At 45.8% G+C, this 25,185-nt stretch overlaps 1 protein-coding gene across 3 annotated transcripts in view; it reads right to left on the bottom strand.

Moving 5' to 3' along the window:
• Positions 1–4,214: 4,214 nt before the first annotated feature.
• KCNAB1 (potassium voltage-gated channel, shaker-related subfamily, beta member 1) overlaps positions 4,215–25,185 on the bottom strand; it is a 77,249-nt gene continuing 56,278 nt past the window's right edge. For all 3 annotated transcript variants that reach the window (XM_009333942.1, XM_009333943.1, XM_009333944.1), the window contains exons 3-14: positions 23,521–23,558; positions 21,971–22,050; positions 21,120–21,164; positions 19,852–19,896; positions 19,151–19,194; positions 15,360–15,446; positions 10,186–10,271; positions 8,904–9,024; positions 8,292–8,386; positions 6,629–6,749; positions 5,269–5,357; positions 4,215–4,606 (exon numbers count right to left, since the gene is read on the bottom strand). In XM_009333942.1, coding sequence (XP_009332217.1) covers positions 4,517–4,606; positions 5,269–5,357; positions 6,629–6,749; positions 8,292–8,386; positions 8,904–9,024; positions 10,186–10,271; positions 15,360–15,446; positions 19,151–19,194; positions 19,852–19,896; positions 21,120–21,164; positions 21,971–22,050; positions 23,521–23,558 — 941 coding nt within the window. In that variant the 3' untranslated portion in view covers positions 4,215–4,516. The remainder of the gene's footprint in view (positions 4,607–5,268; positions 5,358–6,628; positions 6,750–8,291; positions 8,387–8,903; positions 9,025–10,185; positions 10,272–15,359; positions 15,447–19,150; positions 19,195–19,851; positions 19,897–21,119; positions 21,165–21,970; positions 22,051–23,520; positions 23,559–25,185) is intronic.

Genomic DNA, 25,185 nt, shown 5'->3' on the forward strand with positions numbered 1-25,185 from the left:
TCTATAAGTGCTTCATCTGGACTGATTGCTCTGCTATCTACAGGATCCAAGTAGACAAAAAAAACCCACAGCAATTTATTTCTGTGAGAGGGTTCAACTGCCATACAGAAGTTTAAGGGTGGAATAGGAATACTTTTTTTTTTTTAAGTGTGACTGCTTGAGGGTATTGGGGGGAGGGTTTGAATCCAAAATGACTGAATTATATTTACTTTGGTATCTTTACATGGTATTGTTCAATAATTGAATTAATAAATTTTTTTACCTATCAACAAAAGGAAATGGTGAGCAGTTACCAAACATAACCTTTCTGAAGCACTGCATAGGTGTGATGGTACTACAGACTATTAGACAAGTACACCGTAAGGGTCTGCTACACAGCAACACAAACGGTTGTACTTAAAACCTGTAACAGAATTCCCCTGTAAGTTTGGTGACTGGTGTAAGAGCCAAACTCACTGGTCACAAAAAGTGACAATCTACCATTTATCCTTGTAACTTGAAAAGTTTTAATAAAAAGGAGGCTTTTTTGTCATTTAATTCCTTGTATTTCCATTCTTAATTTAAAAAAAAAATGGGTATTTTCATGGGCAAGCAGTGTGTGTAGGTTTGTCAACTCTTTCTGCTTCCAGAGGAGAGGAGTCTTCTACAAGTCAGCATATGTATTGTTTTCATTGGAAGTACTCCTCATTTTTAAGTAACTTGGAGTCAGGACAAAACCTAGTGTCTCCTAGAAAAATACTGCTGAAGTGGTTTCAATGTACTTTTTTTTTTTCATTCATCTCTAAAGTTGTAAATTAAAAAAAAAAAAACCAAAACAAACCACCAACCTGCCAGTTTTCCTGGCACAGCTTAACAAAAATGCTTTAGCTGGCTTTTTATAATGGGTTTATCAGACAATCCTTTTGCTTTTTTTCATGCTATCATCAGTGAAGCAGCTGTTATGTTAAATGCTAAACTCTACTACTATTAATGGAATCGTATTGTAGAAGTTACAGATTTTGCCATTGCAGACTTGGAACCCTAAACAGGGAAGAAAGAGAAAGCTTAATCAGATTTAACATAACAATTACTTTGCTAATCTTTACATAAATACAAATCTTAATGAAGTAAAATATGGTAAAATGAAGATTCTGAAATGCAGGAGACAGTGTATCTGGCTTCCCTTACAGTATGCTGAGTTTGTAACATCTCTGTTTCTGACAAATGCAACCAGGACAGTCTCACAAAACTGTTACCTAATTACCCAGTGCCTGCTGACTATTACAATACTTCTCTCTTCGGCATCCTTTGGGATTGGGGTTAGATGAGCGTCTTCAATCTCAACTCTCCGCTGTATAATTTACTTTTACTTTGCTTCCCAGTAAAGGTAATACTATGCATGTGCTTACATCATGAAAATTCCAGTGGTTTTGGTGCACTTTAGAGCTGCCACTGAAATTACTTTTCTGATCAGTCATTTAACATTCTTCAAATTAACTTGATTGTTTTCCCTCGAAATATGTGGGTTTTTCTTTATTGCTTCCACCTGCTTATTTACTATTGAAAGGAGCCTTTCCATGTTGCTTGCATAATTTTACTTTCCTTGGCCAATCACTTATTATAAAGGATATAATTTGTATGTATTTTAGTCTAAGTATTTAGCACATGTAAAACAAATTTCGGTCAAACTTCTGTAAATGGTCAAGAATCAAACATAAGGCCAAGCTGACCGCTCTGTAAACAACAGGACTTGAATGTTGCTGTTTTGCTGGTCAGTGGTGATTTGCTCAGCTCCTGCCAAAAGTACACAGTACTTAAATTCAGACAGGTGAACAGACAGTGCTAATATATTCATTTTACTTGTCAGCGTTGGTAGGGATAAGACTGACCTATCGGACGTTTTAGAAAGTGGCAGGCATATTTTCCAGGAAGTCTGCTGTCTAGAGAAAAGTGTTTTGAAGCAGCACTTTCTTCTGCTATTACTGTCAGTTCGATGAGACTTTTATTAACGGCTTTTCATCCTACCTTAGTTTTTTGGTATTGACAGTTGCTGATGCCTGGAGCATAGTGTATGTCAGCATTTTTCTGGAGGGAGAACTTCGCAGCACTGACGGCCTGAAACAAAAGTGGGTGGGTGAGTCGGTTGGGTTGTTTCCTCCAGAAACCCTAGTCTTTTCAGTGGACTTCTTCACAGAAAAGCACTGGGGGGTGTTTGTTGTTGTTGTTTTGGATTTTTGTTTGCTTTTGAGGTTGGTTGGTTGTTTTTTCCCTTGCAATCCCCCCTACAAGTTGCATGCAGTTTCTTCAGTATAATGCTGAAGGTTAGCCTAAAGCTAGGCTACCGCTTGGCATCCCATTGCCCTCAGAGCATTAGGCAAGCTGACTTTTAAGCTTTTGCTCTAAGTGAGGAACGATGCCATCTCATTTTCAATTAAAAAAAAAAGGTTGGGAACTAACATTTTTAATATGTTGTTGGATTCCATGTATCTGAGAAGGCAAAGAAAGAACATTAAATTGTACCTCCAGAGGTAAGAAAAGGAACTAGTCTGCTACTGGGAAAATAATTATACTGTTAAAATAATAAAGGTATTAACTGTATAATGGTCAAAGCCTTTGTGCTGCCCATGAAGCAGATTTTGAAATACTTAAATAGCTGATTTTCACAGCTAATACTGCAAAGTTAGGGGACGTGGCCCAGAGCAGTGAAAGTAATACTGGGGAGGTGAGAAGTGCTTTGGTGGCGGTCTCCACCTCAGCTAGCTGTGCCTGACCAGCCCAGTGTCATTTTGGAGAGGCTGGTGACGGAGGTGCCGTGGGATTTCAGTGAACTGTCAGGGGGACATTGATGTTGTGCTTATTTCAGGCCAAAATGTTATATAGGACTGATGTCTGCCTTAGGAGACTAACTTCTAGAAGTACCTTCTCCGAGATGCACAGCCAGACCAGACCAGACCTTGGCTCCCCAACTGTACCTGCTCCTCTGGCCCAAGGTCATGGTCCCTTGCCCAACCTGGCTACAGCTGAAGATCAGTGTTTCCCTGTGGAACGACACATATCCATTTTCAGCATAAACCATTGCTGTTTCAAAATCAGTCTCACTATTAGTAACAGGTCTCTAAGTATAAAATTAGATGCACAAAATGCTTTTATTGTGTCCAAGCAGAAGTCAAAGTCAGACTGCATTTCTGGATATACAGCAGCTAAGTTCATTTACACATACCATAGCTCATTGGATTAAATACAGGAGAAGACAACTCAAGTATTGGTATCTGTTCACGTGGCCCCCTGAATGCCGCACGCTCTTCAGATATCCTGGCGTTAAGGGGACTAGAATACAAGGGTCCCACAAATACTGTATATAGCTGTACCCCCTAGGAAGTATGTGCCCAAAGTACGTGATTCAATACGGGTGAGAAATACTTACTGAAATCATAGGTGCGTTTTACAAAGCAAACTCATGGTAAAATATGACGTGGTTCTTGAGATGGTCAAATTAATATGTAAGTGCTTACCTATCAACTCCTGTAGAGGGATGAAATGCTCACAAAAAACCCTACCTGTTTAAAACGTGTCTTAAAAATACTATGCATTTACTTATGCCCGATTCCAGAACAAGTTAAAGCAATAAGACCTTCCACCAAAGTACGCACCTGATTTTTTCTGGTATTTTTCAGCAGCTATGTATTATATATAAGTATCTATATCCTTAAAAGCTCATGAATATTGAAATTTGCAATACCTATTGTCTACAAGCAGGCAGAAGTAGAGGCAGGTTTCTACAGATGCAAACCCCAATATTTTATCATGGATTTTCTGGTTTAAGGTTTACGTAGAATTAGAATTTTGCAAACAGCCATTGTTTTTATTAACCTGACGTGCGTGTTTGGATTTTCTAACTGTGCTCTTCTGGCTTGTACTCAGAAATACTTCCCAGGAGCGCTCCACAGCTGAAATAATTGTATACTTAGGAGTTGAGCTATCTAATTTCTAACTAATTCTCTGTCTTACATCCTTTATTCAACTACAAACGGAATCTAAAGCATATATTCAGCATAAAAAAGAAAAGGGAAAATTTGAGCTTGCCCCTTCTATCTGTTAACCTGAAGAAACTTTATAGTTGAGGTTTCCCAAATGTGGATTTATTAAAACCTTAAGTTGTATCTGGCTTTTCTTCATTGAAAAAATAGATCTGTACATCCTCCTTTAATTACCAAGTACCTGAAGGTTATAAATTATTTTTTGCTTTACAAGTGTTTTTCACAGCACAAGCATGAGGTGCTAAGAGTAAAGTAAAAATTAATGAATTCAGTCGAAGGTAAGAAAATACAAGATTATTCTTGGTTAGAAGAGAGATCAACTGTGCTTTTAAATTTCACTGCAGATTAGTAGGAACAGCACGCATCTTGAAGGATCCAGTGACAGTAGACACCGAGCAGCAAGCTGCTGAATGATTCTCATGACCGGATATTAACTCAGGGCTGTACTTCTGTACAGAGCACTTTTTAAACCATGCAGTCCAGGTAATTCATGCATTGCATTATGATCTGTAGTCCTTCTTGGTGTAGGGCTTATTTCCCAGAATATTATCTATTTCGTTTACAATATGGGATGTCATCTTTGGAAGGACCTAGGGGTAGAAGAAAACTGATGTTTAATCAAGCTTCCATTAAAGGTTTTTCCAAATTTAAATCTAGATTTTATCAAATAATGTTTCCTCTGTTTTTTCTGTGTGACAGATATTTAAACAGTCATCTGATACCTTTCTCCCTTAAAGAAAAAACTACTGTAGTATCTTTACCTTGTGAGAGAATCACAGAAGTGCTCCTAAAATTTTATATGCACAATATTACTCGGCTGCAGTGGAAAGCGAGCTGGTGGCAAGAACATCAGAGGAAACTTTTATTGTGAGAAGCAACAGAGAATAATTAAGGTGGGTGCAAGTGACACGTGCCCTGTGGAAGACTTGGTGCAGAATATATCACAACATGTCCTGGAGTCAGGGCACTTGCTTTTTCAGCTACCTTAAACCTGCTGATGCCACCCTCTTGTTGCTGGATACGGCTATAACTACCACAAATGGTGGTAAGTCATGGTGACGCACCGTAGGTTTGCCTAATTAACATGTGTAACTAGAACAGGAAGATGCCTGAAACAAAATACGAAGTATTAGAACTCTATTAAGAGAACAAGGGCACTAGTCTCAAGGTATGCTGGTGTTACCCCCAAAGGGAGCTGGGCAGTAGCTAACCCCCCCACCTCTGTTGAGGTGCCACCACCACCTGCACTTGCCTGTATGGCTCCAAGATTCTCTATCAGCTGCTCTGGGTTGGAAGATCCTAGAAGAACAGAGCTCACCCCCTCGTTTCTCAGGCACCATGCTGGGAATAAAGTCATAAGAGGGTCAGGAACATGAGCTTCACAACACGGCATTACTCCAGATCCTAATGTTTGTCAGAGCTTCTATCTCTATTTGAAAAATAATGACAACATTATTTGTCTCAACCTTCACTCCTCAACCGGTACTAGCAGGAGGAAGATGCACAGATCAGATAACAAACCACATAGCAGATCTTCCAGCATCCCGTCTGACCCTGGTCCCTGGGCCAGCAGTGGTCATAATTGTGGGGTTTGGTTTTTCCCTATCACAAATCACAGGGATTCACCTCTTGGCTATTTGAACCAGGGATCATTTTTCTAACAGGTGTGTGGTATTTTTCAGCCTTGGCTCTCAGCAGCACAAAGATAATTACTAAAAAAAAAACCCAAACCTTTCTTTTTAAAAAGTAGCACTCTCTTGTGTCCGTCATCCCAGCACACCGAACAATTGATGGCTTCCACCTGGTGAGGGACTGTTCAGAGAACCAGGCAGGTTGGGGTTGGACCCCTGATGATGGCCCAAGATACACTAGCCCTCTTGTCAATCAATGCCTGATGATAATGCTGGAAACAATCTTATTTTAAGTAATTTTTAACTTTACTGCTCAAAAAAACCCCCAACCCACATTATTTTTGTGTGAGGATAACGGAGCAGGGGTTACATCAAAAGCAATACATGGTATTTTAATGTCCTACAGTGGGTTTTAGAAGAGAGTAGAATAGAATATTTCAGTTGTAAAGGACCTACAACAATCAACTAGTCCAACTGCCTGATCACTTCAGGGCTGACCAAAAGTTAAAGCATATTTTATTTTGTTTTGTTCTTTTACTGTGTTCCTTGAAATGCGTTAGCCTTCTCCTAGTGAGGTGTTGCATTGCCCAGCTTCAGTGTTTCTAGCATTTTGTTCCATAACTCCTGATAGTAAACAATCATTTAAAAGTTTTAAATAAAAAAATAGATCTACAGATACAGGCAAAGACAAAGCCATCCTTTGTCCTATTTGAAAGACGACACGTCTTTTCCTGTGTTACCGTTTACCTAACCATCACTGGTACTTCAACAAATGATGGCAGCACTAACAGTACCTGTCGCTTTAGGGGCTGGTACAAGATTTCACCTGCACTCGTCTCAACAACCCATAAGGCACAAACATTCTGTCTGCGCCCGAGAGTCTTGCCCTTCGCACTACGAGGATGTGAGCTAGGTGATGCACTTGTGACAGCAGCAAAGGACAAAGGCACAGGGACCCTCCTCTCCCATCCCATCACCTACCGACGGCCAGCTGAGGCAGCGTGCACCCGAGGCGCTCGGCGATGGGCGACAGGTCTTTCAGCTTCACCTGCTGCTTTCTGCCTTCCTCGCTTATGATTTTCTCTTTCAGCCACTGGTAACACTGGAGGTGAATTACATTGCAATCGACTGTTAGCTTTAATCTTCCAAAATGGAAAGTTTAAGGCAATTATAAACAGCTCTTAAAAAGTCACATCCAACCCAGGAGGTAACTGAGGCTGAATAACACAATGCTTTGCTACCCGAAGCAATTACAACAGGACCAGGATGTCTCCTGTGCGAGCCTGTGTCTGTATCTCTCTGGCTTTATGCAACTGATGGAATCGGTCTGGAACCTGGAACTTCCTCAGTTTTATTTTTGGACAACTGGATCCCACCACAGAGTGGAAAAAAGTGAAATATTAGTCAACTTGAGAAGATTTTGACACCCCACTCCCCCCCCCAAAAATTGAGAACATCTGATCTTGTTCAAGCTTTACTATTACTGGTTAGGATTAGAAAATTAATTAAACGAAGCTGAGATTTCAGTTCTCCCAACTCCAGACTTGAAACTTGATTCTGCTTCACTCCCATCAATTTAATTTGGATCCCTCTCTGCAATGCTACCTTCTTAGCTAGCTTTTACCAAATATTAATAATATCTTTTATTTTGGAAAAAAAAATCACAAATGCAATGAAATACCACGTTTGAAAATGCTGCCCTTTGTAAGCAAGTCAGTGTAGACTGTGTCTTTCCTTTAAAAAGCACCAAGCTGAGCAAAAACCAGCACAGGGACGTACATCAGTCTGCTGGCACTTGTCACTGCTGGCATTGGCTTTTGCCCATCAGCTGACACAGAGCCTCAAATACCGTTTTGGTTGTTTTTTTTTCCCAAATCCGTGACATTTTAATGCTCTGCTGTTTTTCAAACCATTAAATAATATGCCTGCCACAGGCACAAGATGGGAGGAGACCCCATAACACCCCACAAAAGTAAAATCAGGATAACTGTGGGAGAAACCAAGTGCTGTGGTGACACTGCAACACTAAACCTGTCAGAGAGGGCTGCTGCCCTGCCCGGCAAAGGGCAGGACCACCGAGCACCCACAGGTTTCACGGGGCGCTGGGGGTCTGCCCTGCCTGCGGGGCTCCCTGGAGGGATGCTGTGGGGCTGAGCTCCCCCGCCATGCACTTGCTGCCTGGTAGGCTGGTGCCCAGGGTAGGGTGGGCAGAAAAATAACGTCCAAGTTTGGTTTACCCACTGTGTGTGGCTAATAGGTTTTGAAGTCACAGCAGCTGTATCAATTAACATTAGCTGGGAGCATCAAGCACAACAGAAACCCTGGTCTTGTGCCTTCTCGTTGATGATGTCCGGGCAATGTAAGGGTGGCCATGCATCCTTCTGCAGAGCCCCCACAGAGCCTGGCTCCAGTCGCATGCTGCCCCACAACCAGCTCACAGCCATCAGCTCACTGCAGTGGGGAACCTGAAGCATCTTTATAACCCAGATTCTCCTGCACTTTGGAGTGTGGTTGCCAGAGGAGCTGATCTATCAATACAGCAGCACACAGGCCAGCCTTCTCATGAGGGATGTGTTTTCCCTTTTTTTCCTGCACTCACAGAAACAGCACATCTACTTTTCTCAAACATGCAACAATAAAATACCTTTAGTGCAGCCCTTGAGCTTTCAGGGACCCCATTGCCATATTTCCCTGAGATGATCCCACAGGCTAGTGGAGACCATGTCATTGCTCCAACCCCTGCAGAGAAAGAGATTTTAGGGTACTGGAGAAATCAGAGTTGTATCAAAAAATAAGACTTTTAGTTAAAAAAAACAAAAAAGCAAAACAATTGCTGCTTGTTCCTATTGCCGCTGTCAGTGATGTTCAGTCAGTGTCTTCTGGGAAGATGCTGCTGATGCTCTTAAGGAAGACGCTGACTAGCTTATTCATCCAAAACCTTATTGTGAGAGCCTCCAGCCCTGTCCTGGCTCCTGCTGCAGCAAAGTACCTGAACTCCTGCTTCTCAGCCCAGGCATCTCCTACGCCATGCTGCCTTGAGTCTCAAAGAGTAAGAAGCAGCCATGGCAATTAGCACCTCTTTCTACCAGAGGCACGGTAAACCAGTTTTTCTTTTAGGTCATTAGATAGATACTTGTCTGTCTCGTTCAGATCCAGGGGAGGAGAGCACTGTTCCCATCTAAAGCCCCATGTCAGCATGCTCTGTATTTCCTTCTGCAAATGAAATAGCCAAAAGGCCCAGCAGTCTCGGTCTTACCTATTTTATGATATAATTCCGGCAGCTGAACCTCCACTTTCTCTCTTTGGAAAAGGTGGTATTCAGCTTGTTCACACACGGGTGGTATCATGTTAAACTGCCTGGCTACGGAGTAGGCTTCCTGGAGAAAAGAAACCAATAGATAAAATACTTCATTAAGTAAAAGCATCTTGCGGGACATAACCTACCAGCCAACACTCCTTGAGTGTGCAGGTGCCAACGAACTCAAGTTTCGCTATTCCTTAGCAAGGCCATGCACATCCCCGTGAACGCCGCTGTGCAGAGGCAGAAACACAGCCCCATCCCTGCCTGTGCTGCTTCCCCACTGCCCCTGCACCCGCCACACCAGGGCACGTACCCGCCTTCTGCCTCCTCCAGCCGAAAGCTGCCTTCAGTGCCAGCGCAGCGACAAGCCAAACAACTTCCCAGCTGGGGTGGTTGGTGCCGAGCTTGTTTATCGTGTTTTGACCCCACTGCAAAAAGCAGGGACCAGCAGGATGCTGCTGGCATCTCTTAGAATCACAGAATGGTTTGGGTTGGAAGGGACCTTTCAAGGTCACCTAGTCAAACCCCCCTGCAATGAGCAGGGACATCTTCAGCTAAATCAGGTTGCTCAGGGCCCCGTCCAACCTGACCTTGAATGTTTCCAGGGATGGGGCATCTACCACCTCTCCAGGCAACAACAAATGCTTCTGACAAGGCATTAAGGATGAGCTGTCAGGACGCTGGTTCCCCCAGTCTGGGTTTTTTCAGGTAAAGCCCGTTACAAGGTCCCTGCGGCCGAGCAGGGATATTTCCCATCTGCACCTCTGCACATGACACGTGCAGAGCAGTGCCACCCACGGGGGCTTCTCCCCTGCACGGGGACCATTTCCACCACAGCAGCAGCTCTGACGGTCCCGTGGGTCATGGAGCTGCTGCCGGGAGCCACGTCTTCAATGGGGCATCAGTGGCCATGGGCACGGACATCAAACAGGCGCTTTTACCAGAAGTCTTGAAGTCAGCCAAATAAAACCAAAGTGAAACAAACCCCAATTAAATGAGCCAAGACACCCAAACTCCCAAACAACTATATCAGTCCATCTTCTCCTAATTAACATTGGGCTCATTCCAGAACAGGTTTTAAAATTAGTTTAGGTGAAAAGATGCTGGGTGGAGTAAAACGCAAACATCCCCAGCCCAGACACATTTGTGGTTCAGCTCTCAGTGTGGCTTTCAGCAGACTTTGCAGCCTGGAAGTGGAATTACCAAGTGTCAATGCTTTCCCAAAAACCGACTTTACCATGATCTCCATAGCGCTCCAGCGCGACGTTCCCCAGTACATCGCCATACCTTGATTTATTACATGTGTCATCGCTCGGACAATTTCTAAAGGAGGGAAAAAAGAAGTATGAGAACTGCGCAGAAGCCAATTTTTCAGCACCAAATCCTCCCAAAGCCACGTATAAATGCCAAGTACACTGACAAGCCTGAGCAGCTTTGCATTAAACACTACTTCTGTTGTGTTCTCTTGCTCGAGCATGGATGAAAAAGCATTGACAATGCGAATGTAAAGAATTTTATCCTGCAGTTGTTTAAAGACTGCTTTTACCAACTGGCTATTACCTACCACTGCCTTATGATAATAATACTTTTAAAATTTAACACAAGAGGGCAGCACAGTCAAGAAATACACTAAAAAATTAAATTTATTTTTAAATTTGTTTACTAAAAGCATATATTAGGTCCTGCTTCTTTTTAGTAGGAATATTAGGTTGCTGGGGATAAAATTACAAAACTGGATAACTGAACCCTGGTCCGCCAAGGGCTCCGCCACCCACGGGAGGAGCAGGCGGCACCTCTGCAACACCCGGCGCAGCTCCTTAGCACAGCAGTCCCATGGTCCTTGTTTTCTTTTGGGAAGATAGAAGCCTGCAAGGCTACATGCGCAAGGTCAGGATCTTTAATTTCCATCCATCAGACCTTTGCTGAGCAGCCCTGCCTTCTGCGGCGGGGGGAGAAAACCCATCATAAACTTTAGCTTGCAAGAAAAGGAGAAAAAAATTGTCTATCCCTCACAGTTCCCGGGGGTTACAGAGCCTGGTAGGATGCCTTGCTAATGCTGTAAGGAAAATAGCCCCTGCTTACTGTTTGCAGCTCATTTTTAAGCTTGATTTCTCCCTGGGAGCAGCCTGCTGGGTACACGGCATTGTAGGGGGCCCAGGCAGTGCCCATCGCATTGCTGCTGCAAGAGGAGCCGGGGACTGAGAGGGGTCCCCAGGACTGAGCGGGGTCCCCGGGTGGGAGGGTCTGGGGACTGGCGGGGTCTGCAGGCCTGGGGACACAGTCCTCACAAGCAACCATAAGAGCATATATAATTGCCCCGGCTGCCATAATAAATTCATATTTCTTATTGAGCTTCAGCACTCCCTGCCTTTTGGAGCCAAGCAGCGGCTGCCAGGGCACTGGCACTATGCTGGCCGCTAACAGCACAGCAGGACAAAAATGGGCTAAACTCACTCTGAGAAGCAAAAGAAAATAGTACTTAGTCACCACGCTCAGTGCCACACGAGGGATCTCACAGTCAGTGGGTCCTGCTGTATCTCAGTGCGCTCTTCCCTTGGGAAAGCAGCAAGGACCCAATAGTCCACATCTACACCATGAATTTCTGACCCATCAAACTACGGTGAAACAACTCCAGTTGGACGCAGGGCTACACGGAAAAGCCCTGTGTGTTCGTTACATCCCTTGGCGTGTCTGCTGTTACTTGGACAATGACTCTGGGCATCGCTGTCTCAAGATCAAGATGAGCTGCCTTTTATATCATGAGGATTCTCGTCCTATTTATAGAAAGAAAAAAAAAGGAGCTTGGCAGAGGGGAGATTACACTGCCAATCTTGATGTTATTGTGAGATTTTTTCTGCAGGCAGCGACAAGCAGCTAAAGATGATGAAGTCTCCATTTATAACCTCAGAGGGCTGTACAAGAGACACAATGCCTCTTGTGCTGGGCTTCTGCCTTCCCACTGAAAAAGGAGATTTCCTCTCCAGGGAAACGTTGGCTTGAGGAGTTTTTCCCCCGATGAAGAGTAGAGTTCAAATGCCAGATATTGTTTTCTTTTTTTTTTCTTCTTCTTTGTTTTGGCCAAAGCCATACTTTACTCTATTTCTAAACATTTTATTCTCTGGCATGTACTAGTCCAACAAAACACCCTGTTATCAAGCAGCTTCCCTGCTACCCGCAGGCGTGCTGTGTGTGACGGGCAGCTATATGGCAATCCCTCCCTCCTCAGCAGCGCCGGGTTCTCACTGGGTTTAGTTTTCTATTTTTGCCATGCTACCATTTAGGAATTTAGATAAGCATTTCATCATATGCCTCTTACACATTTTGGTCCATAGTTGTTTTCATTTCTCCCACATCTACTCCTTTCAAGGAAAACTGAAATCAACTCAGAAAAGATATCTATATATCTATATATCTTCCTGTTTACCAGAGGCTGCTCCCATGGGTATGGCGATGGGATGGTTTGTGAAGAGCACGTGCCTGGATCGCTCAGTCTGCCAGCTGGATGGCAGAAATGACATCACTTAAGGAGGGGAGATTTTTTTAAACATAAATGAATGTTTCAAAACCTGGAAAAGAGCCTCCAGCAGCACAATAATAATTTTGAAGTAGCTTAAAGTTCCCTGATAGGAACCATGTCACCTTCCCCCCCTGCTTGCCAGGGCTGGGGCTGCCCGTGCAGCGGGCACCCCATGCCCCAGCACAGTGACAACGGGGGGTCTCACCAGGGGACCCTCCTTCCCCGCAGCCAGAGCTGCCCTGCTCGTCTGCTGGAAAAGCCGCTCGGGATGAAAAAAAGCATCTGCTAGCACAGCTGGGGGATCAGATCTCCAGCCTGACTAATGAGACATGAAACTTGCAGAAATTCAGGAGAGAAGCACAGATCCTTCCCATCACCCATCTCCCGAGGTCCCCATTCGGGGGGACTGTGTGATGGCAGAGCCGCACGGGCACCAGGGCCAGGACTGCCCTATGGATGGCCAACCCCAGCGAGGATGGCCCCTCGTCCTGCCTACCCCAGCAAAGCCGAGACCGGGTCAGGGGTGAGGAGTGACACAGCTGTCCTGGCCAGGGACCTGCCGGACCTGACTGCACCGTTATGCAAAGAGCTTTTCACGGGGTACTCATCTCCAGTTGTTCCTTGAAGCTAATATTGCATTGCTTTTATGATGAAAAGCTTTTTTAATTTGCTCTGAGACTTTTAAGAAAGGTAAATATATTCCAGATTTTTAGATTAAGCAAGCTTTGCCTGCCACTCTGGGGACTAGAGCCACCTACAATAAAGAAATCTGTATTAAATTCTCATCTCTTCTTACTAGATCTCCTTTACACACGCCTCCTAAGGCAGCCTGAGCTGGGACATGACCAGCCTGGGCAAGCGGGAAGCGATTCTGCTCTGGCTGGGGTGGACCAGATGAGTATTTCTAAGTTGCTGATCCATTGCCTGCTGATGCCCACAGACACACACATCACAGCAGACGGATGTGCTAACAGAGAAAGCTCACCTGCCTGCATGCAGCAAGTGAAGAAAACAAAACGAGCATTCAAAGTTTGTCCTTTGATTTATTTGGTTGTACCTTACAGCATAAAACCACACTGTCTGCTCGAGCAGGACCCTCACATGTTGGCATGAGTAGCACAAGCAGGGAACGTTTTAAGGTTACCTACAAATCGCTTTCCATCAGAAGCAACTATTTGCTCATGGGAAAAGCATAAGCATGTAAGGAGATGGAGCAGGGATTGTACGTCTTGTGGAGGTAGCTCAGCACTTTTTGTGCATGCCAGATAGTGCAGAACTGACAGATGGTTCAACAGATGCTCTGGGATAGAAGTGGCTTAGTAGGTGAACCATAAAAAACCATGAAGTACATAGAAAGAATCAACACCACACCATTCATAATAAAAATGTCCCTTTTTTCACCCTGCTCAAAATCTCACCAAGCACCACAGTTTATATATTATCGCCAAGCTCCAGCGCTGCTAGCAGTATCTGTAGCATCTTAAAAGCTGTAAATGCCTGAGATCAGCTGTGCTGCACGGGCATGGGAAATATATTCTGCACTGCCTCATTAGATGACAGCTGACTGAGCAGAGAGGTCATTTCTCCCTCCAAGATACAACATGTCATGTTGCTAGACCTCGTCAGCTACTACAAAAATCTGCACTGGTCTTAAAATCCCAGGCCGGTTCCCTGAACCCATAGCTGCTGGCACTGGACAGCAGGGGCAGCAGTACTGCCATCCACCCGCGGTTCGTGCCGGGTCGCACTGCCCCGCATTTGTTAAGAAAATAGGCATCACGACTGCTGAAAGTCAAGCCAGGAGCTTCGGAGGGGCCTGTCAAGCTCCAGGTTTGTTTGATTTCCATGTACCCATCCATGACAGCTTCTGCAGCCTGCAAGTCTTTCTTCTTGCTATTTTTTATTTAGCTGTGAAGCTAATCTTCTGCTACAGTGTGAATGGTTGTGTTAACTCCGATGGGAAAAGAGAAGGAATGGGAACTGGTGCCCATTAAATAGAGCACTGACCCCAAAATGTATTGATGAAGGTTCCTGGATAACTGGGCTATACGGCCATGTACCAAACATGAACATATAGTTATCAGCAATGAAACATAATTAAAGCACATAGATATTCACAAGTCTTGCGAGTTCCTAAATTCGTTCCCCCCTCACTGCATTTAACAAGAACCATTCCCCACCAGGACCAAGGGGCAGGCAGCTGCAGCACCAAGGCTAAGCTCCGCCATGGGCAGAGCATTGCCGCTCTCCATGCTCGGAGGGACCCTGCTGTGCCCCAGGGGACCGTGTCCTTGCACGGCCCCTAGGCTAAGCCCACTAGAGATGCTACATCTCAGCTTGTGCCACTCATGCACTTGGGACAATGAACCCTAAGTTTGCCAATTATTTCTTGTTTCTGACCACATATTGGATTGCATCCCTGGTTTTAGTGCTGGGAGAAGCATGCGCTATCTGAGCAACCCAGGGGACGTGGACAAGGATGGGGATGGCAGCGCTGGCATGCTCCCCTCTCCAGAGCTGACTGCACCAGGGGTAGGGATATACCTAGGTATATAAACCTATATACCTATAGGTTTCATTTGACACTACTTCAAATGCAAACACAAATTCACTTTATCTGAAGGAATCAGAAAAAGGAAATAAAGAAACAAACAACGTTAAAGCCACCACTGGGACATAAAGGAAACTTCAATTTCCTTTCAAGAGATACAAATTCATTTCATTGAAGCATAAATATATAGGGCTCCAGGATATCACGAATGAAGTATTTCATATTTAAGATGCCCCACCTGAATATTTAATAAAAAAATGTTTTTCATTTCCTACCATCATCAGTCTAAGCCTGTAAGCCACAATCAGTCACGTTAAAACCTTTAATTCAAGCGTCCACTAACCTTCCATGGGGGTATTATTGTCTGGCCGGTTTGCGAAGACGACATCCACGTACTCCAGCTGCAGCCTCTGGAGAGAAGCCTTTAGCCCTGGAAACAGCAGAGCAGAGTCAAGAACCTGCACGGTCAGAGCGAGGCAGGAGTGCAGTGGCACAGAGCTGACAGGTACAAAACCATATCAGGAAAAATAGAGCTCATTATATTTATATACATATCTACTATATATAAAACCATATAGCACGAGAAGGATACTGCATAATGTTGTTCCACATCTATGCGGCCATATTAAGAAAACACCAGTTTGGTCTTATGCAGAGTTCCTCCCCTTCCACAAGAATTTGTTTTATTTTTTAATTAGGCTGCAACTTGGATTGAACAGACACCAGTTACCAAGTGTGTCCATGGCCAGCCCGTCAGGAGGCAGCTGCCAGGGACTGACTTCAGCGCTCCGCTTCTGTTCAGAGTTAATTTAATCTAAATCACATCACAGAGCCTTTCTGTGCAAGCCCAGGGCATGTCGCATTGGTCCTGTCCCACCTAACGAAGTCCTGCCCAAGGGGGGCCTTCCAGAAATGCAAGCCCAGATGGGGGGATGGTGGCACTCAGTTAGATATGCTATGATGAGCAGATAAAGCACCACGGAGGGCTGTATCTCTGCAGGGTAAGCAAGCTGTGCTCACCAATGCATTGTGTAGGGCAGAAAGAGTTTTGCAGGGCAAGACAAGGCACCATTTTGCAGCTACTGTTCAGGACTGCCCAGGCTTCAACAGCTTCTCCATGAGGATCCGATGGGAAATCGCATCAAAAGCCTACATATACGTATATATATATATATATGCATGAGAGAGAAGAGGATTTCTAACACTTATTTTCTATGAATCTTCCCAGGAACAAAATGTTTTTATGAATGTTCATGAAGAATGAGCCAAAATAGAGCAGTCTGAAAATGTTCTCTGAATTTTGGGATGGAAAAAGTGGCCATTTTTGCCAAATGTATTTATAGAAAATAGCTAACATTGACCTTAACATTATTTGCTATGTTTTCCGTGAAGTTAGTTCAACTGCTGCCAGTATTTTTCTATCATTTCATGAAGCAGCTCCACAAGAAATGGCAAATGGAGGGGTTTGGACCGCCTGTGACATGGCTGCAACTTCCCCAAACACCTCTGGATCTAGTGCCACCAGCAGCCAGGACAGCACCTCATGGGGGGGGGGGGTATTCAAATGAAAATTCAATAAAATGTTACAAAAAACTTTCTCCGGCATTACCTTAATATGGAAGTCATATCCTAATGTAGCTGAATTCTGCAAATACTAAATAATGAAAACTTTCCAGGACAATCCCAGACGTACAAGGGATTGAGCATACTATGAGGCAAAACCAACCGTGCTTCGGTGATGCTCCTTATCACTGAGAAATAGCTCCTTGGAGATGGAAGATGACCAAATCTACACCGCAGGGAGGAGGCTGCTCTGCTCACCCAGTTTGCTGATGACCACGTTCATCCCACCCTCACCCACTTGGGACAGTATTAGCCAGGCTGTGGTGTGGGTGGCAGTGACATCCCAGGTGAGGGGTGGATAATGTAAATATAGTAATAATATTTTCCATATAATCTATGTTTTAATGTATACAGAACAAATCCTGGTTGTTGAAATTTATGACAAATGGGCCACTGCAGATTCTGGTGATAAAACATGCAAATGGCCAAATGCAAGTTAAAGCCACCGTTTCTGGTGGGCAAACCTGATTTTTTTGCAGGTGGATGCTACCTTCTGATAAGCAAAGATCAAAGTATACCTCCTGCCTATTCTGCAGTGTGAACTTTGAACAAGCTGGTCCCCACCATGCCATCAAACTACCGACACCACGGCACACTAGTAATACAGATGAGCCTGAATTTTTCTTGTCTAATTTGTCTTGGCAGCAAACATTAGCTTAACCAACCACCACTGTAAACAATTAGGGTTTCTCATAAATCAAAGAGGAGGCTAATTACCCCAGCATACACAGTGCAATAAAGAGAATCACTTTTCATTGCTGCAGTCATTGTGGAGTGTTAGTTTATGGAGGGTTGCTGCTCCCCTGGGGTTTCAAGCCCTGGATTACCCAGGCCAGCATTGCCATTGCTCAACGAGGAGCAGCCGCTCCCCAGGGAGCAGCAGAGCCCGCTGCCCTGGGCTCCCCCAAGGGCTTTGGCACAGAGCATATAACTTCCTAGTAACCCAGAGAACACGTTTTGCACATCCGTCCGTGGCAGCAGACAGAAGTGGGTCAAACAGCAACAAGAGGCGGGCGGTGCGAATTCCTTTGCAGAGATCTGAAGCACAGGTACCAAGCCTGATGCTTGCCTTCTGTCCCAGAGGCTTCCCAGCCCCCTGGGGAGCCGGACACCCCCAATAACTCCCTTCCATGTCTTTATGCAGCTTTTCTCCAAACCCATGTTATTTTTGCTCAGGATTTATGTAGAAGACAGAGCCAGGCCCCCGTGCAGCTGGCTGCTTTTCTGGGTCTGGGACCCACTCGTGATCTGCACGAGGCAGGGCAGTCAGCCCCAGGGTCCTCCTGAGGGATTTTGGGGATTTGCTTCAGCCCCTGTCAGGAGCCAGCCCAGGCAGGGACCTCTCACTGGGACAAGGTCATGGCTGACACTGCTCATCCTTAATATGACAGAAAAGTGTCTTTTTATGGGTGCTGTTCTATTTGTATCCTGCATGTAAAGTCCTGTACAAGTTATAATTATGCCTGTGGTTGCTGTGCCCGGTTGTCTGACCCAACAGCCCTCCGGGAAGAGCCAGATCAGGTGAAACACACTTATCCATATAGAAAAATGTATGTGCTCGCACTCCCTCTCCAACAATAATGCATCCAAGAGAACAAAAAAACCAGTCGGAATGAAGATGAGGAACATGCGTTAGACGCAGCAAAGAGCTGGGTGAATACATCCTGATGGATGAGTAAGGTTGTGCACAAGGCAAGGGCATCACTCAGCAGGATGCGGGACTGGATGCAAGGAGCCGGGCGACGGAATGTACACAAAAACTGAGCACCTGAGAAGCAGCAGCACTGAGAGCAAACCACAGCCTGTCCCAGCCGGCTGCTCAGTGGGTGAGACCTGGCACCCTTCCAGCAGCTATTTCTGACAGCTGACATCATGCCCCACATCCTCATCCCTCCCTGCTCTGTCAAGGGAGCCCATGCGGCCACAGCCATGTCTGCCGACCACGCGCTGCTGCTGACTGCCCCAGCCCCTCCAGGAAAGAGCTGGGGGGTGTCAGCAGAGCAGCTCCAGACCCACTGAGCCTTCTGGCCTCCTGTCATCTCACAGCAGTTGGGATCGGGGCCATTCTTGAGGACAACGGTGCAAAGCCGCCGGGAAGCCACGCGAGGCAGTGAGCAATGAAACCCTGGCATGGCAAACCCCAATTGCTGCAGATAAGCGATAAATCTGCAAGCAACGCACACGCAGCCAGCCAAGGACATCACACTTGCTTATTATAGCAAAAAACAAAAGGTTGTTGCTGCATAGAGGTGTGGTAGAGAAGGCTTTTTGTGTGCAATGCGTTTGCTCACACTTTTTGAGAAAAGCCAGAATAATCCTTTGGTGCGTTTTGGGCCCTTCACAGCCAAGCCTGGGAACTGCCCAGCGCAGGGCTGGTGTGGAAAAGCAGTGGGGTCAAGCAGACCTGGCTCATGGGAGAGCATTCGCCCTGGGGTCCAGCTGGTTGCATCCCACCATGCCCATGCCAGGGCACTCAGGCACGGCCAGACCCCTGCCCCATGCAACACATACCTTCAATGATGTGCTTTCTCGAAAGCCCTCTTTCTGTTTCAGCTCTGCAAAGGAAAAACAGGTATACGGCTGTTAGAGATCCAAGGTGCTAACAATCAGGGAGAGCTAATTTTGTATTCTGGTTTAAACATCCCAAAAATGAAGTTACAACTTGTACAACAGAGAGACCCTGAACCTCGTTTGGGTTCCCAATATCAAAGACGGGATGAGTCTCGTCTGGGATGAGTAATACCACTGTTAATTTAACAAGGTAACAGCCCTGCTATGGATATTGCCTGACTGTAAAGCTACTGTCCGATATTTCTAAGCGGAGGGGTAAGGATGCTAGCAGGGCAGCAGGGGCTGCTGGGGCCAGGCAGTGCAGGGATGGGGCTGTGCCCTGGCCAACCACCCAGCACTGAGGCTTCATTGACATCGTCTACAATTTCGGAGCAAGGCAGCCTTCACCCTGCTGGTTACAGCTCCCGGAGCTGCAGCCCTGCTCGGGGCAGGAGCATACCCAGCACAGCACCCCAGCCTCTGCTGGGGCCTGCCACCTCTGCCAAGCTCCGACTCCTTAAAAGATTTGACAACATGAGGAGAAAGAAAATGACAGCAACAAACCTCCCCTCCAAGGTGCGTTAATCTCCACCTGATTGTATGGCTGTAAAAGGGAAAAGCATGCAGCAGCAAACACCATTATGAGTAACTGTGAGACTTACTTTCCACCCCAGTACAGTTTTGTTGTTATGACCAGACTGGACCTCCTGCAGACAGAACAGAAAAATTGTTATTGTTAAAAAAAATTATAACGTAAGTAACCAAGCAGGATGCTGCCCATCAAAAAGCAGCAGTACTCTGGCTTCCTGCAGCAGTGGCCGTGCCTTGTTTTGCAGCCCTGGGCTCAGAGCGGGTGTTCACACATCACTATAATCCTTTTTACAACAAGCCACTTCTCCTCCCATGCTCAGGTCCACTGCAGGCAGGGAGTGACCATAGGCTGGTGTCCAGAAACCGAAGCTAATTCAAGTGAAGTGACCAAAAAAAAGATCCAGTTTTAATTATGGAGTAAGCAATCTCCAGAGCCCTTAACCAAGGGCTACAGCACTACTCCCTCCCGGTATTCAAGTCCGGTGCTTCTCATTATCATGCAGTATTCCCAGAGTTATTACAACTCCAAGAGTGATACATTCACTGAATTAATCTATAAATTCCCATGTGATATTAAATCAAAGATTTATCATTCGCAAACTACCTTGCTGCATAACTCCACATGTATAACACAAAATTTCTCCAGCTTTTGCTAGACTCAATTTTTTTTTTCTTCCACAGTACCCAGAATATTTCTTACTGAATTATCATCCCCCTAACACAGGGGATACTGATTTTGGAGAGAGCACTGCTAGGACCCACTCTTCAGTTGAAGGCTGAATATGGCACACACAGGAGGTCTTTAAAGATTATGTAAATGCTCTTAAAACTACACAACATATGCTAATGTGCATCATTTAAATTAGGTATCATCTCCTACCAGGCTACCCAAGATGAAGGCCCATCACAGCTTTGCATTCTTAATGCACAGTCTTATGTACACAGATAAGGATGTCGACACACAAATAATCTTTCTCCCTACACCGTGCATGGAAAAGATGATGGATATGCTCAGAAGTTGTGTTAACTGTGCTGTGCACAGAGACAATGGTCTCACGCAAGAGTCTGAGCAGCACCGCAGGCTGATGATCGCAGCCTCATGAAGCCGGTGTGCGCTCCCAAAAAAACAGGAGAGCATTTTTATTTGGCACTTGAAAGGTCTGGCTGCCGCAGGAGCCCTGGCTGGCTGCTCTGTGCATGGCCCTCGCACCCGCAAGCTCCCGCTCCTGGGCCAGCAACACCTAACATGCATCATTTTTAAAAACCAGAAGAATTCTCATATGCCCAGGGGTCCCGCTCGTTTGCAGGTAGCAGGGAGCGCCGTCCAGCAGTACAGTACCTCCAGCCCTTCTTTTTCAGGATGTTTCCCAGGATGACCTCAGCCCTGTGCAAGAGAGAGAGCCCCACGTGAGGGGAGACAGGAGGATGCTCAGCACCAGCTATACCATCACGGCTGCCATCTACGTGGACTCCCCTGGACGATACCACCCAGACACCACCAGCCTGCAGCGCCGCTCTCAGCTGCACAGCTCTCCCCTCCCCTCCACAGGTGACGGTGACCCAGCACCAGCTGGGATGGGTCCCCTCCATCAGTACAAATCATCTTGTCCACCCACTCCTGTGGGGACAGACCTGCACCCCCATGCCCTACACCTGCTTGAACCTGCTCTGGGAAGACAGGGCCACTTAATCCCCACACCAGGGACGTGATGTCCCAGTCCACCTTTTACACTAAATACAAAGCCATATAAATCAGCCAAAGTCAAATATATTATGGATGGATATTTTTTCTCCCCCAGTCCCGCAGCAACACTAAGAGCATTAGCTCTGCTGCAGCCAGAACAGTTCCCCGTGCCGGGAGCTGCGCTTGGGAGCTGTCATTGGCACAGGCCATTCATCACCATTAAGATGCGGACTGACTTTTCATTTATTCAGGACATTTTTCTCCCTGTGCCAACGGCAAGGGAGATTGATACATTTCAGGCTTCAGCTGGGTGCAAAGGGGTTTGGTTTTGATTTTTTTTTTTCTTTTTTAAGAGTGCTCCAAAAATAAAGGTTTTTCTGTGCCCCCTCAGGGAGAAGGGGGATTCCCAAGCACCACCAGAGCCCTATCCATCGTGACTGTGACACAGAGAGGAGCAGAGCCAGGCAAGGGCCCCAGGAAAGCAGAGCAGGACGCTGGGCACTTACTTGCCAGCCGCATACACCTCGGCTGTGTCAAATAGGTTGACGCCGCTCTCATAGGCAATGGTCATCAGCTGCTCGGCCACCTTGGGGAAGCAAAGACGGAGAGATGAAGGGTGGCAGGCGGCATCCCGAGCAGCTAGCAGCTCGTCCTGCACTGCGAAAAGCCCCTGAAGGTGCAGCAAAGGGGCTTCAGCGGGGCTGGGAGGTGTGTTAGCATCCCCTGCCGGGGGGGGGCGAGACCCTTCAGCAGGGCACCCAGGGGTTCATGCCCTGGCCCAAGCAGCACCAAAACATGGATTTACATCAACTTCCCATTGACCCATCCTGGGAGGAATTAATCTCTTCTCATAGGAAAGTCCTGGGCTTTCCAATAGGAAAGCAGCCAAGAATTTAATAGGGTTAAAGCAGATACTCTGCAAATCTGTAGAGTTTAATACAGAAAGGATATTGCCATGGTAAGGTTTTAAGGGGCTACCCAACAGGCTGTTCTGCAGTTCACCAGCAGATTTCATGAGGTGTTTAAACAGCTGAAGGTCATTTCACGTGAACCCCATCAGAGCCCCAGGAGTCCCACTGCTCCCTGGGGGACATTCTGCACCCAGAGGGGGCTAGCAGCTCCAGGGGGACGGGCGCCTGGAGAGGTCACCCACACACAGCCAACATCCATTGGATGGGCATCCCCAAAGGATGGGGCTGCATTTAGGTCCTCTTTTTCCACACATGAACACTTTGCATTGACTTATTCTAAACAAGGAGGGCAGGAGAGCCCGGGAGCAAATTCATAATTGAAACAAGTTGTCTTGCTTCAGCCTGCAACGCTAAGAAACAGGAATGAACTCAACGATTTGCTGTCAGCAGAAGAAATACGACCAAAGATCAAGTGACTTAAAAAGCAAAAAAACCTTTGAATTCAGACTCCTGGGCCATTTTCCTTCTGCAAAAGTTATCTTGGGGTTTCTGCCACAGTACTAGAGGGAAGGCTGCCGGGAGGTTGCTCTCCTTTTGATGGCTAGTATCCACCGCATACCTGAGACGGAGGGAAACCCATGTGCTGCCCAGCACTAGGGAGGATTATTAACTGAGATTAAGAGCCATCTGGTATGAGCAAGAGTGCGTGGAAAACCCAAGCTCATTTTCATTTGTTTCATCTTATTATGTAAAAAATAAATCACCCGGCAGTTCCTTGTAAGCCAGGCCCCTGCCTGTATTTATGACTGCTGCTGATTACATACATGATGCAAAAATAGTTTCCAATTTCTGCTCCAGGAACAGTGCCACTGCCAATGGTAAGGACGGAAATATCGCTCCAAACAGCACGGAAAAGAAGATCGCCTTTAGGGATAGGTGGGGGGTTTATTAAATTTGATCTCTGGAAACTCATTAAGGTTTTTTGTAGCAGAAGTGCAAACTTTGTATTGCTTTGCATAGTAACTCTCTGCCGTTTCCTCATACAGAAACAGGCTCCTCTGATTTCGGTAGCCATGGTTTCATTTAAAAAATATCTCATATTGGTTTTTACTTCATGCATTATACTTACACCAAGCATTACTTACCTCATCTGAGATTTGACCTCCAAAAGTGACCCATGTCCCTAGAAGGAACAAAATAATCTGTTACTATGAGAGGTTTTTGCTGACAAAAATTCACTCTACCAAAATTCAGGCTGGCTCAGAGGCTGCTGCATCCCCAAGCGAGCAGGACCGGGGCAGGCACCAGAGCCCCCTTTCCCGGGGAGGACAGCGGGGCTGGGGGCAGGCGTGCAGACCTGACACTGGCACATGAACCCACTCAGGGAAGCGTCAGTAAGATCCTGTGCTGCCAAAATACAGTTTTATTGAAATCTGAAGCTCTTTGCAAAACTGAGTTCATTTTCCAAAACTTCAATCTGACAAATTGGAAAAATTTATGATGCTGCTGAAACATGTCATTTGGGGAATGAAACTCTTCCTAAGTTTGTGCTTCAGCATTTAGCATCATACAAGTAAAAATTAGAAAAAAAAATTAGAAGTATTGCTATTGACATGAAGTATTTAAAACCCATCCAAAGTGACTTTTCCCCAGGAACTTTTCCACAAAGCCAATGTCCGACACCAGCGCAGCCGATCAGCAGCGCTTTCACCAGCTAGCTCAAAGAGTAGCTGCTGTTTAGACTCAGCAGCAGACTCTAGTCTATTATTAGAAAAAACTTGGGGCATTATTTCTTTATGACTGCTGCTTCAAAAAAAAAAAAAATCCTGTAGTGGAAACAGTGTGTGGATTTAACCAGATATTCCTAAGCTATAGGAATATTATTTCCTTTATATATTTTTATATGTATATATATTAGGAATACATATTTTCTAAGCTACTGGAAGAAAGAGATGGCAGTGAGCTGAGGAAGCACCAGGTCCCATATGGGACACTGATCAGACAGCACGTATTCACCCTGGCAGACATTGCTCCTGCCCTACTTATCTGACCTTACAAAGCACCTCATGGAAAGCGATGCTGAGACACAAAAGAGGAGGCTGTGACATTACCTTTTGCCAGCTTGTCACGATGTCACTTTGATCTACAGCACAACTTTTCCCTGCGCTTTTCAAGACCTACACACCAGCTACATATAAAATTACATGTTACTCATTTAACGGATGGGTCAAAGCTCACGCGACTCACACAAAATCCTCCAGAATTTAAAATTCTGCCTTATATTGTCCCTCCATAGGGAGGGCAGAGGGGTTCAGGCCCTGAGCTGGAAAACTCAGTGCTATTTGGGCAAGATGGAGGAGAGATCGCCGTGCCAGGGAGGGGTCGGGCTCTAATGCTGCTAAGGGGGAAAAAAATTAAGTGCTCCCTGCCTGCCTGCCTGCACTTGCAAAGGGCCTGGTGCAATAGATACATAAGTGCTCCCACAGTTTCATTAAAAATGTATCGGTTAGCTCATTGCTCACAGCAAGCGTGGAAGATGAACCTTGAGCAGGAGTCAGAAAGCAAAGAGCGTGCCTACCACTAATGCTCAAGCTTCTTTGGTCAGTCCCTGGTTAAAAACAAAACAAGAAGAGTCGGCTCCGTTAGAATCATAGAATCGTAGAATAGTTTGGGTTGGAGGGGACCTCTAAAGGTCATCTAGTCCAACCCCCCCTGCCGTGGGCAGGGACATCTTCAACTAGATCAGGTTGCTCAGAGCCCCGTCCAACCTGACCTTGAATGTTTCCAGCGATGGGGCATCCACCGCCTCT

Source organism: Pygoscelis adeliae, unplaced genomic scaffold, assembly GCF_000699105.1.
Source record: "Pygoscelis adeliae isolate BGI_AS28 unplaced genomic scaffold, ASM69910v1 Scaffold241, whole genome shotgun sequence".
NCBI classification, from domain to species: Eukaryota; Metazoa; Chordata; class Aves; order Sphenisciformes; family Spheniscidae; genus Pygoscelis; species Pygoscelis adeliae.